General features: G+C 41.9%; 1 protein-coding gene across 1 annotated transcript in view; it reads right to left on the reverse strand.

The window, feature by feature from the left end:
• LOC138354830 (neuronal cell adhesion molecule-like) overlaps positions 1-18,060 on the reverse strand; it is a 253,131-nt gene extending 235,071 nt beyond the window's left edge. Inside the window, exons 1-2 of the mRNA XM_069309330.1 lie at positions 18,037-18,060; positions 16,965-17,134 (exon numbers count right to left, since the gene is read on the reverse strand). Coding sequence (XP_069165431.1) covers positions 16,965-17,134; positions 18,037-18,060 — 194 coding nt within the window. The remainder of the gene's footprint in view (positions 1-16,964; positions 17,135-18,036) is intronic.
• Between the last annotated feature and the right edge of the window lie 2,006 nt (positions 18,061-20,066).

A 20,066-nucleotide genomic window follows, 5' to 3' on the forward strand; every position in this document is an offset into this window, starting at 1 on the left:
CGACCAGGTGACAGAGATTAAGCAAGAAAGAGAAGGCTGGGCGGACTGCATTTTCTTGGATTGTCGGAAAGCCTTTGACACAGTACCGCATAAGAGGCTGTTACATTAGCTGGAGAGACTGGCAGGTGTAGCTGGTAAGGTGCTCCAGTGGATAAGGGAGTACCTAAGCAATAGGAAGCAGAGAGTTACGGTGAGGGGTGAGACCTCGGATTGGCGTGAAGTCACCAGTGGAGTCCCACAGGGCTCTGTTCTCGGTCCTATCTTGTTTCTGATATATATAAATGATCTCCCGGAGGGTATAGATTCAGTTCTCTCAATGTTTGCTGATGATGCCAAAATTATGAGAAGGACTAAGACAGAGGAGGACTTCTTAAGGCTTCAAGAAGACCTAGACAAATTGAAGGAATGCTAGAACAAATGGTTGTTAGAGTTTAATCCAAGCAAATGTAATGTAATGAAGATAGGCGTTGGGAGCAGGAGGCCAGATACTTGGAATCATCTGGGAGATCTAATTCTTCATGAATCAGAGAGAAAAAATGACTTGGGGGTTGACATCATGCCAGACCTGTCCCCTGCACCCATATCAAGAGGATAACATCAGGGGCATATGCCAGGATGGTCAACATAAGAACGGCATTCACAAACTTGTGTAAGGAATCATTCAGAACTTTGTATACCACATATGCCAGGCAAATCCTTGAGTATTCAGACCCAGCATGGAGTCCATATCTAATCATGGATAAGACCAAACTGGAAAATATCCAAAGGTTTGCCACCAGACTAGTACCCGAGGTGAGAGGTATGAGCTACGAAGACAGGCAACGGGAATTAAACCTCACTTCTCTGGAAGACAGAAGAGCTAGGGACGACATGATCACCACATTCAAGATTCTCAAGGGAATTGATAGGGTAGATAAAGACAGGCTATTTAGCACAAGGGGCACACGCACTAGGGGACACAGGTGGAAACTGAGTGCCCAAATGAACCACAGAGGTATTCGAATGAACTTTTTTAGTGTCAGAGTGGTTGACAAATAGAATGCATTAGGAAGTAAGGTGGTGGAGGCAGACTCCATACACAGTTTTAAGTGTAGATATGATAGAGCCCAATAGACTTAGGAACCTGTTGATCTGTTGATTGACGGTTGAGAGGTAGGACTAAAGAGCCAGAGCCAAACCCACACAAGCACAGTTAGGTGAGTACAATAAGGTGACTACACACACACACACACACACACACACACACACACACACACACACACACACACACACACACACACACACACACACACTCACGCCAGGAATGAATATGTTAGGATGAGAAGAGAGGCAGAAAGACAATACGAAAATGACATAGCAAGCAAGGCAAAGACTCAGCCTAAATTGCTGCATAGCCTCATCAGGAGAAAAACAACAGTAAAGGAACAGGTTATGAAATTAAGGTTAGGGGCAGAAGGATTCACTACAAACGACAAGGAAGTGTGTGAGGAACTGAATAAGAAATTCCAAGAGGTCTTCACCTTAGAGCAAGGAGAAATCCCAGAGATAAGAAAGGGAATAGCTAACCAGGAACCACTGGAAGAGTTTGAGATTACCAGCGGGGAAGTAAGGAAGTGTTTACTAGAATTGGATGTGACAAAGGCTATAGGCCCAGATGGAATCTCCCCTTGGATACTAAAGGAAGGAGCAGAAGAACTGTGCCTCCCGCTCTTCATGGTGTATAACAAATCACTGGCAACAGGGGAACTGCCAGAAATTTGGAAAGCAGCTAACGTAGTCCCGATATACAAGAAAGGGGATAGACAGGAGGCACTGAATTACAGACCAGTGTCCCTAACCTGCATATCATGCAAGACGATGGACAAGATTGTGCGAAGAAAGCTAGTGGAGCACCTGGAGCAAAAGAACTTTGTAACACAGCATCAACATGGATTCAGGGATGGCAGGTCCTGCCTCACAGGGTTACTTGAATTCTACGACCAGGCAACAAAAATAAGGCAAGAAAGAGAAGGGTGGGCAGACTGCATATTTTTGGATTGTCAGAAAGCCTTTGACACTGTGCCACACAAGAGGCTAGTGAGGAAACTGGAGATGCAGGCTGGAGTGAAAGGGAAGGTACTCCGTTGGATACAGGAGTACCTAAGGAACAGGAGACAACGAGTCAGTGTGAGGGGTGAGGTCTCAGATTGGCAAGACGTTACGAGTGGAGTACCGCAGGGAACAGTCCTTGGACCTATATTGTTTCTGAAATATGTAAATGATCTTCCAGAGGGTATAGAATCGTTTCTCTCAATGTTTGCCGATGATGCAAAAATTATGAGGAGGATTGAAACTGAGGACGATAGTAGGAGGCTACAAGATGACCTAGACAGACTGAGTGAATGGTCCAACAAATGGCTGTTGAAGTTCAACCCGAGTAAATGCAAAGTAATGACACTAGGTGGTGGAAATAGGAGGCCAAACACAGGATACAGAATAGGAGATGAAGTACTTAATGAAACGAACAGAGAGAAAGATCTAGGAGTTGATATCACACCAAACCTGTCTCCTGAAGCCCACATAAAAAGAATAACGTCTGCGGCATATGCGAGGTTGGCTAACATCAGAACAGCGTTCAGGAACCTGTGTAAGGAATCATTCAGAATCTTGTACACCACATATGTAAGACCAATCCTGGAGTATGCGGCCCCAGCATGGAACCCGTACCTTGTCAAGCACAAGACGAAGCTGGAAAAAGTCCAAAGGTATGCCACTAGACTAGTTTCAGAACTAAGAGGCATGAGTTACGAGGAAAGGCTGCGGGAAATGCACCTTACGACACTGGAAGACAGAAGAGTAAGGGGAGACATGATCAAAACCTACAAAATCCTAAGAGGAATCGACCGGGTAAACAAGGATAAACTATTCAACACTGGTGGGACGCGAACAAGGGGACACAGGTGGAAACTGAGTACCCACATGAGCCACAGAGACGTTAGAAGGAACTTTTTCAGTGTCAGAGTAGTTAACGGATGGAATGCATTAGGCAGTGATGTGGTGGAGGCTGAATCCATACACAGTTTAAAATGTAGATATGATAGAGCCCAGCAGGCTCAGGAATCTTTACACCAGTTGATTGACAGTTGAGAGGCGGGACCAAAGAGCCAAAGCTCAACCCCCGCAAGCACAAATAGGTGAGTACACACACACACACACACACACACACACACACACACACATATATATATATATATATATATATATATATATATATATATATATATATATATATATATATATATATATATATTTATATATATAATTATTATGTTTTCTATTCCAGGAAAGATCAGATCAGGTCAGAGCCAGCAGACCGAATGTTAGCCATTACCTAAATAGCTGAACGTCATTAGCTACCTAAATAGCCTTTAGCACAACAAAGTAATATTAAACCTGTGTATTTATGAATGTGTTGTAATCTGCTGGCTATGTTTAACAGTTTGTTTGTTTTGCAGTTTGTTTCTTAGTAAAAGGACTCCTTCAAGTGTTCCATGAAAAGCATGTCCTTCAGCTATGCTCTTATATGTACTACATATTAAATTCTAGATAAAGTACAGTCATTTTTAATTCACTGTGACTACTACATATTGAGATTACAGATTTCGTACCATATTTACTCTGTGCAAATTAATGTCATAAATTTATCTGTGAATTTTCATTTACATTATGTGTCCTGGTAGGATGGTGTGTCATCATTACCATTATGTGTCCTGGTAGGATGGTGTGTCATCATTACCATTATGTGTCCTGGTAGGATGATGTGGCATCATTACCATTATGTGTCCTGGTAGGATGGTGTGTCATCATTACCATTATGTGTCCTGGTAGGATGGTGTGTCATCATTACCATTATGTGTCCTGGTAGGATGGTGTGTCATTACCATTATGTGTCCTATAGGATGGTGTGGCATCATTACCATTATGTGTCCTGGTAGAATGGTGTGTCATCATTACCATTATGTGTCCTGGTAGGATGATGTGGCATCATTACCATTATGTGTCCTGGTAGGATGGTGTGTCATCATTTACATTATGTGTCCTGGTAGGATGGTGTGTCATCATTACCATTATGTGTCCTGGTAGGATGGTGTGTCATCATTACCATTATGTGTCCTGGTAGGATGGTGTGTCATCATTACCATTATGTGTCCTGGTAGGATGGTGTGTCATCATTACCATTATGTGTCCTGGTAGGATGGTGTGTCATCATTACCATTATGTGTCCTGGTAGGATGATGTGGCATCATTACCATTATGTGTCCTGGTAGGATGGTGTGTCATCATTTACATTATGTGTCCTGGTAGGATGGTGTGTCATCATTACCATTATGTGTCCTGGTAGGATGATGTGTCATCATTACCATTATGTGTCCTGGTAGGATGGTGTGTCATCATTTACATTATGTGTCCTGGTAGGATGGTGTGTCATCATTACCATTATGTGTCCTGGTAGGATGATGTGGCATCATTTACATTATGTGTCCTGGTAGGATGGTGTGTCATCATTACCATTATGTGTCCTGGTAGGATGGTGTGTCATCATTACCATTATGTGTCCTGGTAGGATGGTGTGTCATCATTACCATTATGTGTCCTGGTAGGATGATGTGTCATCATTTACATTATGTGTCCTGGTAGGATGGTGTGTCATCATTACCATTATGTGTCCTGGTAGGATGGTGTGTCATCATTACCATTATGTGTCCTGGTAGGATGGTGTGTCATCATTACCATTATGTGTCCTGGTAGAATGATGTGTCATCATTTACATTATGTGTCCTGGTAGGATGGTGTGTCATCATTACCATTATGTGTCCTGGTAGGATGGTGTGTCATCATTTCCATTATGTGTCCTGGTAGAATGATGTGTGATCATTTACCTTATGTGTCCTGGTAGGATGGTGTGTCATCATTACCATTATGTGTCCTGGTAGAATGATGTGGCATCATTTACATTATGTGTCCTGGTAGGATGATGTGTCATCATTTACATTATGTGTCCTGGTAGGATGATGTGGCAACATTTACATTATGTGTCCTGGTAGGATGATGTGGCATCATTTACATTATGTGTCCTGGTAGGATGATGTGGCATCATTTACATTATGTGTCCTGGTAGGATGATGTGGCATCATTTACATTATGTGTCCTGGTAAAATGATGTGGCAACATTAAAAAAAAGAAATAGTGTGATTTAAGGTTTATTGATATTGAACAATCTGTAAGAGGGGGGAGGGGGAATAGTGCTATAATTTTATGATGTATTGCATATATATGAGGACGATAACCTCAAGATAATGAGGGAGTGATGAGTTCAATATGAATATGTACTTGAATTTTAAATAAAGTCATCGAGGTGGAGCTCACTATAATAATGAATACGAGTAAATTTTATGTTTCGTTCTCTAAATATATTTTTAGTCACATACACACATCTTGGTGTGTGTGTTCTCTCTTAATGTGTTACCCACAGGCCATTCAACAGTAAGCTATATATAAGAAATCCCTTGGTGAACGCCTAAGATAAACAACCTATAGGACAAAGGTCCTGACCTAGATCAAAATGAACAAATAATAGTAACTGATAAATGTATTTATTATTTAAAAATGAGTGCGCCTCTCAGCGTGCTGATTAGTAGTGCAATTTAGGTGTAAAATAATATATTACTAAATATTGGGAGATCCGTATCTGTGATGCTCATTATAATTATGCTAATATTACATTTAATATTACAATTATGCTAATAGTAATTATACTAATAATATAATTATGCTAATATTTTGATGAGACATTTGTCAGTATACAGTATTTCCTCGTACGTGTGTACTCTTGAAGACAAAATTCACTATTTTAAACGTTAGTCAAGTAGACAAAATCAGAATCGACAGTGAAATCCTGGGCTGAGTAACTTTTAACAAGTAGTGGTGGTACAGTGGTAATGTATGCGGCTGCGAGCTCCGTGATCACTGGTTCGAGTCACCGCAGTGCTCCAGTTGACTGTTCAATGATGTATCACGTGAGTGTCAATACTTTGTGTACCTGAAGCTGGAACATTCGGTTGATGAACTGGTTCACCATCACCAGAGTGCTGGTGTTGATGAACTGGTTCACCTTCACCAGAGTGCTGGTGTTGATGAACTGGTTCACCTTCACCAGAGTGCTGGTGTTGATGAACTGGTTCACCTTCACCAGAGTGCTAGTGTTGATGAACTGGTTCACCTTCACCAGAGTGCTGGTGTTGATGAACTGGTTCACCTTCACCAGAGTGCTGGTGTTGATGAACTGGTTCACCTTCACCAGAGTGCTGGTGTTGATGAACTGGTTCACCATCACCAGAGTGCTGGTGTTGATGAAGTGGTTCACCATCACCAGAGTGCTGGTGTTGATGAACTGGTTCACCTACACCAGAGTGCTGGTGTTGATGAACTGGTTCACCATCACCAGAGTGCTGGTGTTGATGACTTGGTTCACCATCACCAGAGTGCTTGGGGGGTTGTATGTAACACTTGGACTGGCTTCAATAAAAGCCTACAGACTTCCTGTGGATTCATTGGAATCCCACGGTCTATAACTATTATAAAGTCATGGTGGTAAAGTGGTAAGGTGTGCAGCTGGGAGTTCCTTTGGTCGCTGGCTCGAGTTGCCTCAGTGCTCCAAATGACTTTCTCATTATAGTGACAGACTATGCATGTTTCTGAAGGTATTTTGTAAATGACTCAGTTATCACTACGAGAGCTGTTTCTAACAAATAATTTTCCAGCTGCATCTTCATAATATAACAATACGCTAAGGAAACAAACATAGAAATGTGCCTCAATGCCAATAGTGACTGCCCAGACAGCAACACGAGGAGTGTTGTCAATGCTTACGTCGACCGAGCTCTCGGCCACAGCTCAGGATGGAAGCAAGTCGATGAAGAACTATATAGGGTAAGGCAGGTCCTAGTCAACAACGGCTTCTCAAACGATTATGTTGAAGACATCAAAAAAAGAAAGGTGAAACGCCATTCAACCTCTGAAGAGTCAACCAAGACAACACTTGTACCCCCAATTAGACTTGTTCGATTACAGGAAATTTTTCGACGGCTCATAAAACGGAGGAAAGTGTCCTAAAAGATATTATTGATAGAAACGTTATCCCTACAGACAGAAATCTGAAAATACAATTGAAAATTTACTACAAAAAAAAAACGGCCAACCTACTCATGAAAACTCGCCAGACACCAAACAAAACGCCTTGAAGGAAACAAACGTCGTCTATGCCTTCACATGCTCACTTGGGGACTGTAAGCCCCAAAGAACTCAGTATATAGGCAAGACAACAACGTCTCTTTCTAGGCGATTAACAATGCCCAGACAACAGGGCTCCATCAAGGAACATATAATCTCTTCTCACAACCACCATCACCAGAGAAATTTTAACAAGCAACACAGAAATCATCGATAGATACTGCAATAGCAGGAGACTCGACATCTGCAAGGAATTACACATCAAGTCAACACCATGAATCAACAGCCAATTAACGCATAACTATATTCTACCCACTTCAAAACCCCGAACCAACATAGAAGCAGCAAGAGAAAGTATGGGCCAATAGGCCTTCTATAGCTACTTTCATTCTTATGTTTTCAAATCCCATTTATACCCATTGATTCGTGTTCTGTAACCTCACACAAAAACATTTGCCATATCACCTCACCCAAAACGAATACAAGCATGAAATGATGTGTGTAAACCAGTCTTTGAAAATGTAGGAAGCCCTTGCGAAACGCTTTTAGGCGTCAGACCATAATTAAAAAATGAGAAAATGAACTTTGGAGAGTTTATATTTCAATTACCCCTGACAGTGAAGAAAAACGTAACAAATATTGAGAAGATTCGTGATAGAATCATTAATCATATCCTTTCGGTCATATTCAACAACATTTATATATATATATATATATATATATATATATATATATATATATATATATATATATATATATATATATATATATATATATATATATATATATATATATATATATATATTATTAAATATGACCGAAAAAGTAAGATTAATAATTCTAACACGAATTTTCTCAATCTTTCGTACATTTCTTTTCACTGTTGGAAGTAATTCAAAAATCAATTCTCCAAAATTCATTTTTATTTCTAGTCTGACGCGACACTTGAGCGCGTTTCGTAAAACTTATTACATTTTCAAAGACTTTACACATACACAACTGAATAGAACTTACATAACTCCGATTTGTTTATATCTACATTTTAGTGAGGTGGATGGGGTGAGGTGGTATTTAATAGGGTATTAATTTCATCAACACAAGACAGAACACGAAACAACGCATATCCAGGTTTATATTCCCCAATGACCCGGAAAGTAGAGTTGGAAATTCTGTTGGACGACATATTCGACCTCGAGACACAAAAGAAGGTCACTACCAAAGATACCTTACAAGCAGAACTTATTGCAGAAGGAGGAAAGAATCGAGGCAATTACAGAAGCACCATACTGTCCCCCGAGCTCAAAGCGGCAGCTAAAAGCCTTCGTGAGAACAAGGAGATAGTTGTCAGGAGAGGTTACACGTCGCCAATATATGTCATTCTTAAAAAAGACGAATATCTGGCGAAAATGAACCTCATACTCTCTGACCAAACTAAGTTCCAAAGGGTAACGAAGGACACTACAGCCGAATTGAAAGCAAAGGTCAACAAACTGATCGAAACTGTGAACGCCAAGAAATCCGGACTCCACCTGCCAAAGATCATTGGGGAATATAAACCTGGATATGCGTATGGAAATGTCAAGACACACAAGCCTGGAAACCCACTTCGGCCAATCATTAGCCAGATACCCACACCCACGTACAGACTGGCGAAGCGACTCAACGGCCTGCTGACTCCTTATGTTCCTTGCGCCTTCAGCCTGAAGTCTCCAAAGGAATTTGTTGACTTACTGCGGGGCACACGGGCCACAGGGATAAGAGCCTCGTTGGACGTAGAATCGCTGTTTACCAACGTACCTGTGGACGAGACAATCGGGATGATAGCCGACAGAGTGTACCGTGCTCCAGCCTGTACTCCTCTTGACATACCAGAAAACATTCTGAGGAAACTACTCCAAGCTTGCACTAAAGAGGCACCCTTCTTGAGCCCGGATGGGCACATGTATAAGCAAGTAGATGGGGACGCCATGGGTTCTTCCCTAGGTGTCCTGTTTGCAAACTTCTACATGGGTACCATCGAGCAAAAAGTCTTAGTCGACATGAACTTGAAACCGGCCATATACTGCAGGTATGTTGACGACATTTTTATACAGGTACCTGATGTCAGACATCTGCAGGAGCTGAAGGAGGCATTTGAGCAGAGTTCCGTGCTGCGTTTCACTTACGAGATGCAAAAGGATGGGAAGCTGCCCTTTCTAGATGTAACAGTCATGGAAAAGAGCGGAGGTTTCCACACTGCAGTCTACACTAAGGAAACGAACATAGGAATGTGCCTAAATGCCAACAGCGACTGCCCAGACAGGTACAAGAGGAGTGTTGTTAACGCATATGTCGACCGTGCTCTCAGCCACAGCTCAGAATGGAAGCAAGTCGACGAAGAACTCTGTAGGGTAAGGCAGGTCCTAGTCAACAACGGCTTCTCCAATGGTTTCGTCGAAGACATCATAAGAAGGAAAGTGAAACGCCATGCAACCTCTGAAGAGACAACTAACACAACACCTATACCCCCTATTAGACTATTTTAAAGGAACTTCTTTTCCACAGCTCATAAAACGGAGGAAAGGGTCCTGAGAGATATTGTTAATAGAAACGTTATCCATACAGACAAAAATCAGAGGATACAACTGACGATTTACTATAAAACCAGAAAAACGGCAAGCCTACTCATGAGAAACTCTCCAGACACAAAGCAGAACGCTTTAAAAGAGACCAACGTCGTCTATGCTATCAAATGCCCACTTGGGGACTGTAAGCTCCAAAAAACCCAGTATATAGGCAAGACAACAACATCTCTTTCTAGGCGTTTAACGATGCATAAGCAACAGGGCTCCATTAAGGAACATATAATCTCTTCCCACAACCAAACCATCGCCAGAGAAATCCTAGTAAACAACACAGAAATCATCGATAGATACAGCGATAGCAGGCGGCTTGACGTTTGCGAGGCACTACACATTAAGAAGTCAACACCAGCAATCAACAGCCAATTATTGCACAACTATATTCTACCCACCTCAAGACTCCGCTCCAATATAGAAGCATCAAGAAATATGGACCAATAGGCTTTCTACAAACACTTCTATTCAATATCCATTGTTTCGTGTTCTGTCTTGTGTTGATACTTCTAATACCCTATTAATATCCTCTAATGCCACATCATCCTTCCCACCTCACTCAAATGTAATGCCACATCACCCTTCCCACCTCACTCAAATGTAGATATAAAATCAGGGAAACGCAAGTTCTAATCAGTTGTGTATTTGTGAAGTCTTTGAAAATGTAATAAGTTTTACGAAACGCGCCCGTGTCGCGTCAGACTAGAAATAAAAATGAATTTTGGAGAAGTGATTTTTGATTTACCTCCAACAGTGAAGCATAATGTACGAAAGATTGAGAAAATTCGTGTTAGAATTATTAATCTTACTTTTTCGGTCATATTTAATAAAATATGTCTACAGGAAAGACTGCTACCAAAATATACTAATATATATATATATATATATGTGTGTTGTACCTAATAGCCAGAACGCACTTCTCAGCCTACTATGCAAGGCCCGATTTGCCTAATAAGCCAAGTTTTCATGAATTAATATATTTTCTCTAATTTTTTGCTTATGAAATGATAAAGCTACCCATTTCATTATGTATAAGGTCAATTTTTTTTATTGGAGTTAAAATTAACGTAGATATATGACCGAACCTAACCATCCCTACCTAACCTAACCTAACATATCTTTATAGGTTAGGTTAGATTAGGTAGCCGAAAAAGTTAGGTTAGGTTAGGTTAGGTAGGTTAGGTAGCCGAAAAAGTTAGGTTAGGTTAGGTTAGGTAGGTTAGGTAGCCGAAAAAACATTATTTCATGAAAACTTGGCTTATTAGGCAAATCTGGCCTTGCATAGTAGGCTGAGAAGTGCGTTCTGGCTACTAGGTACGACATATGTTTATATATATATATATATATATATATATATATATATATATATATATATATATATATATATGTATATATATATATATATATATATATATATATATATATATATATATATGTCGTACCTAGTAGCCAGAACTCACTTTTTGGCCTACTATGCAAGGCCCGATTTGCCTAATAAGCCAAGTTTTCCTAAATTAATATATTTTTTCTAATTTTTTTCTTATGAAATGATAAAGCTACCCATTTCATTATGTATGAGGTAAAAAAAAAATTATTGGAGTTAAAATTAACGTAGATATATGACCGAACCTAACCAACCCTACCTAACCTAACCTAACCTATCTCTATAGGTTAGGTTTGGTTAGGTAGCCGAAAAAGTTAGGTTAGGTTAGGTTAGGTAGGTTAGGTAGTCGAAAAACAATTAATTCATGAAAACTTGGCTTATTAGGCAAATCGGGCCTTGCATAGTAGGTTGAGAAGTGCGTTCTGGCTACTAGGTACGACATATATATATATATATATATATATATATATATATATATATATATATATATGTCGTACCTAGTAGCCAGAACTCACTTCTCAGCCTACTATGCAAGGCCCGATTTGCCTAATAAGCCAAGTTTTCATGAATTAATTGTTTTTCGACTACCTAACCTACCTAACCTAACCTAACCAAACTTTTTCGGCTACTTAACCCAACCTAACCTATAGAGATAGGTTAGGTTAGGTTAGGTAGGGTTGGTTAGGTTCGGTCATATATCTACGTTAATTTTAACTCAATGAACAAAAATTGACCTCATACATTATGAAATGGGTAGCTTTATCATTTCATAAGAAAAAATTTAGAGAAAATATATTAATTCAGGAAAACTTGGCTTGTTAGGCAAATCGGGCCTTGCATAGTAGGCTGAGAAGTGAGTTCTGGCTACTAGGTACGACATATATATATATATATATATATATATATATATATATATGTCGTACCTAATAGCCAGAACGCACTTCTCAGCCTACTATTCAAGGCCCGATTTGCCTAATAAGCCAAGTTTTCCTGAATTAATATATTTTTTCTAATTTTTTTCCTATGAAATGATAAAGCTACCCAATTCATTACGTATGAGGTCAATTTTTTTTATTGGAGTTAAAATTAACGTAGATATATGACCGAACCTAACCAACCCTACCTAACCTAACCTAACCTATCTCTATCGGTTAGGTTAGGTTAGGTAGCAGAAAAAGTTAGGTTAGGTTAGGTTAGGTAGGTTAGGTAGTCGAAAAAACATTAATTCATGAAAACTTGGCTTATTATGCAAATTGGGCCATGCATAGTTGGCTGAGAAGTGCGTTCTGGCTATTAGGTACGACATATATATATATATATATATATATATATATATATATATATGCAACAATGATCACAAAAACACTGATCCAAGTATGCAGAATAACCACATATGAAAAATAGAAAATGCTTAACGCGTTTTCGGCTAATTCGCCTTCATCAGAGCAAAGTAGAATAGAATCATTCTACTTTGCTCTGATGAAGGCGAATTAGCCGAAAACGCGTTAAGCATTTTCTATTTTTCATATGTGGTTATTCTGCATATATATATATATATATATATATATATATATATATATATATATATATATATATATATATATATATATATATATATATATATATATATATATATATATGGCACAACTCTCCTAAACACGAGAGTTAAGTATAGAGCAGGTGGTGGAGAGGGTTAAGGCGTACCTGTTATGCCAGTTGCTGGAAGGCTTCTGTGCTGGCTAGGGTTCGAGTCTCCTGGTGGGAAAGTGTTCTAAGGTTGTATACTTAACTCTCGTGTTTAGGAGAGTTGTGCCTTAAGCAGAGACACTGTGTCTTATCATATTAACAGGGACTTGATGAAATTAACGTCTAAATGACCCCTCACTTGCTCTGGTGCTCTTGGGAGGTGTTGATCTTTGGGGTATTTAAATACTCCGAAATTACCATCTCTTTTAAGGGTCTGAGCAGGTGGTGGAGAGGGTTAAGGCGTACCTGTTATGCCAGTTGCTGGAAGGCTTCTGTGCTGGCTAGGGTTCGAGTCTCCTGGTGGGAAAGTGTTCTAAAGTTGTATACTTAACTCTCGTGTTTAGGAGAGTTGTGCCTTAAGCAGAGACACTGTGTCTTATCATATTAACAGGGACTTGATGAAATTAACGTCTAAATGACCCCTCACTTGCTCTGGTGCTCTTGGGAGGTGTTGATCTTTGGGGTATTTAAATACTCCGAAATTACCATCTCTTTTAAGGGTCTGAGCAGGTGGTGGAGAGGGTTAAGGCGTACCTGTTATGCCAGTTGCTGGAAGGCTTCTGTGCTGGCTAGGGTTCGAGTCTCCTGGTGGGAAAGTGTTCTAAAGTTGTATATATATATATATATATATATATATATATATATATATATATATATATATATATATATATATATATATATATATATATATATATATATATATATATAAAAGATGACCGGACAAAAGATGTTCCATCGTGCTTTAAGAATCAAAGTGGAGCAGAGTGTACATAAGTCTTATATTCACATCACTTTATTGCCAGTGCTACAGCGGATGCAAGCACATTCGAGGATGTACCAGGGACCCACTGGCTTTACCTTAAGGCATACATCTTTCCTGCAGCTGAAATGATACCAAGCTAACAAACTGTCGCCTTATGGAATATCGTCCATTCCACTTGTCATGGCGTCGAACCTAAGATCCCTCCCGTCGACGCCTGCCTCTGTCTCGATTCTCATTAGAACATACAGTGATAACCGGACTAAAGTGGGTGCAGGGTCCCCAGGACACGCGTGGTCATCATACCCAGCCTGGGGCCGACCTGGTGTCCGCCCTAATCTTCCTCCAAGTCTGCTGAGGCTTTAAGATTCATCTTGTCTTATCTTTCATTTTCTTAACGTGATTACTTGTCAATTAACTCTTCTACCGCTGTCTCGAAATGCACGTAACAACACAAATTAATTGTAGTTCTCTGTATCCGCCTAAATTCCGGGTTTGACTCAGTAATATTTTGCTCTTTGTTTCTCAATAACATTTTGTAAGTCAAGCAAATAACGGCCAAACTGTGGCAATAACAACTTCCCCATCAATGTCCACCAATTGACACGAGGAATAATATTTGATGGCGCAAATGTTCGTTACAGTGCTTTAAATAAAATTACATATACACTTTAACCTGAAAAATGATCGAACAATCGACCAATGATTCCATTAACTATTAACTCATGAATCACATTTTTCTCTGACGTTTGCAAATTGAATTCGTATACATATAATAATGCCAAATATTATGCCTATAATCACCTGGTAATTTTACAATATAATGCAATAATCTTGCAATAATATTATTCATTATTAACCGCGTGTCATATAAACGAGATAAATACTCTGCATGAGGGTAGAAACAGCACACGCTACTCTATCCTCTTGAGATGTACTGAACTTCATTACCTCAATGAACTTATTTGAACTTGAACTTGAATGCTCTGCACAGTTCAATGAATCAATTTTATATATTTAATCACATGGGTCTGCCTGTAGCCCACCGGTACACGGGTCTGCCTGTAGCCCACCGGTACACGGGTCTGCCTGTAGTCCACCTGTACACGGGTATCCCTGTAGCTCATCGGTAGACGGGTCTGCCTGTAGCCCACCTGTTCACGGGTCTGCCTGTAGCCCATCGGTACACGGGTCTGCCTGTAGCCCACCTGTTCATGGGTCTGCCTGTAGCCCATCGGTACACGGGTCTGCCTCTAGCCCACCTGTTCATGGATCTGCCTGTAGCCCATCGGTACACGGGTCTGCCTGTAGCCCACCTGTTCATGGGTCTGCCTGTAGCCCACCGGTACACGGGTCTGCCTGTAGCCCGCCTGTACACGGGTCTGTCTGTTGCCCACCGGTACACGGGTCTGCCTGTAGCCCGCCTGTACACGGGTCTGTCTGTTGCCCACCTGTACACGGGTCTGTCTGTAGCCCGCCTGTACACGGGTCTGTCTGTTGCCCACCGGTACACGGGTCTGCCTGTAGCCCGCCTGTACACGGGTCTGTCTGTTGCCCACTGGTGCACGGGTCTGCCTGTAGCCCGCCTGTACATGGGTCTGCCTGTAGCCCACCTGTACACGGGTCTCCCTGTAGCTCACCTGTACACGGGTCTGCCTGTACCCCACCTGTACACGGGTCTGTCTGTAGCCCACCTGTACACGGGTCTGTCTGTAGCCCACCTGTACCCCATCTGTACACGGGTCTCCCTGTAGCCCACCGGTACACGGGTCTGCACATAGCTCACCTATTCACGGGTCTTCCTGTAGCTCACCTGTACACGGGTCTTCCTGTAGATCACCTGTACACGGGTCTCCCTGTAACTCACCTATACACGGGTCTGCCTGTAGCCCACCTGTACACGGGTCTCCCTGTAGCCCACCTGTACACGGGTCTGCCTGTAGCTCACCTGTACACGGGTCTGCCTGTAGCTCACCTGTACACGGGTCTCCCTGTAGCCCACCTGTACACGGGTCTGCCTGTAGCTCACCTGTACACGGGTCTGCCTGTAGCCCACCTGTACACGGGTCTCCCTGTAGCCCACCTGTACACGGGTCTTCCTGTAGCTCACCTGTACACGGGTCTGCCTGTACCCCACCTGTACACGGGTCTGCCTGTACCCCACCTGTACACGGGTCTCCCTGTAGCCCACCTGTACACGGGTCTGCCTGTACCCCACCTGTACACGGGTCTCCCTGTAGCTCACCTGTACACGGGTCTCCCTGCAGCCCACCTGTACACGGGTCTCCCTGTAGCCCACCTGTACACGGGTCTCCCTGTAGCTCACCTGTACACGGGTCTGCCTGTAGCCCACCTGTACACGGGTCTGCCTGTAGCCCACCTGTACACGGGTCTCCCTGTAGCCCACCTGTACACGGGTCTCCCTGTAGCTCACCTGTACACGGGTCTCCCTGTAGCTCACCTGTACACGGGTCTGCCTGTAGCCCACCTGTACACGGGTCTGCCTGTACCCCACCTGTACACGGGTCTCCCTGTAGCCCACCTGTACACGGGTCTCCCTGTAGCTCACCTGTACACGGGTCTGCCTGTAGCCCACCTGTACACGGGTCTGCCTGTACCCCACCTGTACACGGGTCTTCCTGTAGCCCACCGGTACACGGGTCCCCCTGTAGCTCACCTGTACACGGGTCTGCCTGTAGCCCACCTGTACACGGGTCTCCCTGTAGCTCACCTATACACGGGTCTCCCTGTAGCCCACCTGTACACGGGTCTCCCTGTAGCTCACCTGTACACGGGTCTGCCTATACCCCACCTGTACACGGGTCCCCCTGCAGCTCACCTGTACACGGGTCTCCCTGTAGCTCACCTGTACACGGGTCTGCCTGTAGCCCACCTGTACACGGGTCTCCCTGTAGCTCACCTGTACAAGTGTCTGCCTGTAGCTCACCTGTACACGGGTCCCCCTGCAGCTCACCTGTACACGGGTCCCCCTGCATCCCACCTGTACACGGGTCTCCCTGTAGCTCACCTGTACACGGGTCTGCCTGTAGCCCACCTGTACACGGGTCTCCCTGTAGCTCACCTGTACACGGGTCTGCCTGTAGCCCACCTGTACACGGGTCTCCCTGTAGCTCACCTGTACACGGGTCTCCCTGTAGCTCACCTGTACACGGGTCTGCCTGTAGCTCACCTGTACACGGGTCTGCCTGTAGCTCCGTTGTAGAAGAGCAGCAGGATGGGTGAGTCTCCCGGCTCGGTGACATCACTGGGCAGCAGCGCCTCCCCGCCCACCACGGCCACCACCTCCCTCAGCGGCCCTGCAACACAACCATTTGTTATTACTGGATCTTGCAACACATACTGGAACACAACACAACCACTGGTTGTAGTGTTCCCACCACCATCACCACTTTATTTTGGTATTTACAGCAACCCAATACCTTGTTTACAGTGTTTACAGCAAAATAACTACTTATATTTTATTTTGACTGCAAAACAATCACAAGTTTATGTTTACACTCACGTCAAAATCATTGTTTTGGTTTTATTGTATTCCATGTAAGGGACCCGAGTTATTGTTAATTTCTCAACTTAATTTTCCCAACTGATTATAAAATATGTTGAAGGCGTGTTGTCACTATCCTGAGCTTCGTGAAACGACGCAATATTTTAAACAAAATACCCGGGTCGACAGGAAAGCAATTTTGAGGGAACCAAAGCTCTCAACAAATTAGACATCCAGCAGTAAAGAGAAAGTGTTTAAAAAAGCAGTTTCAGACATTGGCAGCCAGGACAGTAATGGGGTTACAAATAGGAAGAATAATGCTTTGAAACTATTGGAGCCTGTCGATGACTGGAAAAGAAATGTGGCGTTAGACAAACACCCAGACTGCCAAGATGGTGTAGGGGAGCGTGGTGGATGTGTGGTGAAAGGTGAGGTGGTGCAAATAAATTATTAGGCAAATCGTGCAAATGCACGATTTGCCTAAAGGTAGTGTGCATTTCAATAAACTTCAAGGCGACTATGGCTTAGGATATGCCTACGGCAATGTTAAAACGCATAAACCAGGTAACCCACTACGCCCTATAATCAGCCAAATACCAACCCCAACTTATCACCTGGCAAAGAAACTCAATGAACTCCTAACTCCATACACTCCAAGTAAGTTTAGTCTACAATCATCAGCAGATTTCCTAGAATTGATCAAATCTACCCAGCCCGATGGAATCATCGCTTCCCTGGACGTTGAATCCCTTTTTACCAACGTCCCAGTCGACACAACCATAGGAATGATACTGGACAGAGTATACAGAGACGAGAGCACCCCCAAATTAGACATACCTGAGCCACACTTGAAAAGTCTTCTCGAAGCATGTACAAAGGAAGCCCCTTTCATCAGTCCACTAGGAGACATGTATTTACAAATAGACGGAGTAGCACTGGGCTCCCCCTTAGGAGTTTTATTTGCTAATTTTTATATGGGAACCATCGAAGATAGGGTCTTCAGTAGCAGACAAAAACCAACTGTATACTGCCGTTATGTAGATGACATATTCGTAATAGTAAAAGACTCAGATGAACTAATTGACCTAAAAAGACACCTAGAGAGAGAGTCAGTACTCCGATTTACACATGAAAATAGTGAAAATAACAGTCTGCCATTCTTGGATGTACTAATAACAAAAACAGGAACCTCTTTAAGCACCAACGTATATACCAAGCCCACCAACATAGGATTATGCCTGAACAGTAGAAGTGAGTGCCCCCAAAGATACAAAGCCAGTGTTCTCAATGCTTATATTCGTCGAGCGCTTACCCACTGCTCTGAATGGAGCAACGTGAGTAGAGAGTTTGAAAGAGTAACTCAGGAATTGGTGAACAACGGATATAGCAACGCGGAAATAAACGCTGCTATAAGAAGACACTTGGACCGTTGGTATAATTCAGAACCTAGAACAGAAACCACAACACCCCCAATAAAATTATATTACAAATCAACCATGCACAGTGAACATATAAAAGAGGAAAGAATAATGAAAGAAATAATCCGTAAAGGAGTAAAAAGCACTACTCCTAACCAAAACATAAACCTGATAATATTCTACAAAACCAAGAAGACTTCCGAACTCCTTATCAAAAACAGCCCGAAGCCGACGGAGAACCCTCTACAGCAGTCAAGAGTTGTATACATGTACACTTGCCCCCACGAAGGATGTAACCTTCAATGTAAGTACATAGGTATGACGTCGACCAAGCTGACGAGGCGTTTGACATGCCATCTTCAATCTGGTGCCCCTAGGAATCACATGAGACAAGCCCATGACATTACTCTAACAAGAGAAATGTTGAACAAGAATACTTGCATAATAGACAAAACCCAAGATTCAAGAAGATTACAAATTCTTGAGGCAATTCACATAAGAATAGAGCGACCTACCATGAACACCCAAATCACAGAACTATTTACTCTACCCACCATGAGAGTAAGGACAAGACAAGAACATATCGATGCCAACACAGAAGACAATGTCCAACATAACAGGCCAATTACACTGGATTAATCTTTGTGTTTAGATAGGAGATGCCTCGTATGGGCCAATAAACCTTCTGCAGCCCCTATGTTTATCCCTTATGTATCCCCCCGTGTTTTCACCTTCATTGTATTATCACCTGACCTAATGCGGGTATAAAATCAACTAGTATTGTAAGATCTGTTCACTTGAGAATGAACCATGGAGGTTCGAAACGTCGTGCAAATTAAAGAAATAAGTGTAATACACTCTATAGTAAATCACTTCTTTTCTTCACCTTAAAAGTACGAAAATGAGTTTTGGAGAACTCCTATTTCAATTAAGCCCTGATGCTAAGAAAATAGTTAGAGGGATAGAAGCCCTAAACCAGAAAATAATAAATACAGAATATGCGGTCATATTCAATGAAACATATATGTATATATATATATATATATATATATATATATATATATATATATATATATATATATATATATATATATATATATGTCGTACCTAGTAGCCAGAACGCACTTCTCAGCCTACTATGCAAGGCCCGATTTGCCTAATAAGCCAAGTTTTCATGAATTAATTGTTTTTCGACTACCTAACCTACCTAACCTAACCTAACTTTTTCGGCTACCTAACCTAACCTAACCTATAGAGATAGGTTAGGTTAGGTTAGGTAGGGTTGGTTAGGTTCGGTCATATATCTACGTTAATTTTACCTCAAATAAAAAAATGACATCTTACATAATGAAATGAGTAGCTTTATCAT

The sequence above is a fragment of the Procambarus clarkii genome, chromosome 64 (genome assembly GCF_040958095.1).
Source record: "Procambarus clarkii isolate CNS0578487 chromosome 64, FALCON_Pclarkii_2.0, whole genome shotgun sequence".
NCBI lineage: Eukaryota > Metazoa > Arthropoda > Malacostraca > Decapoda > Cambaridae > Procambarus > Procambarus clarkii.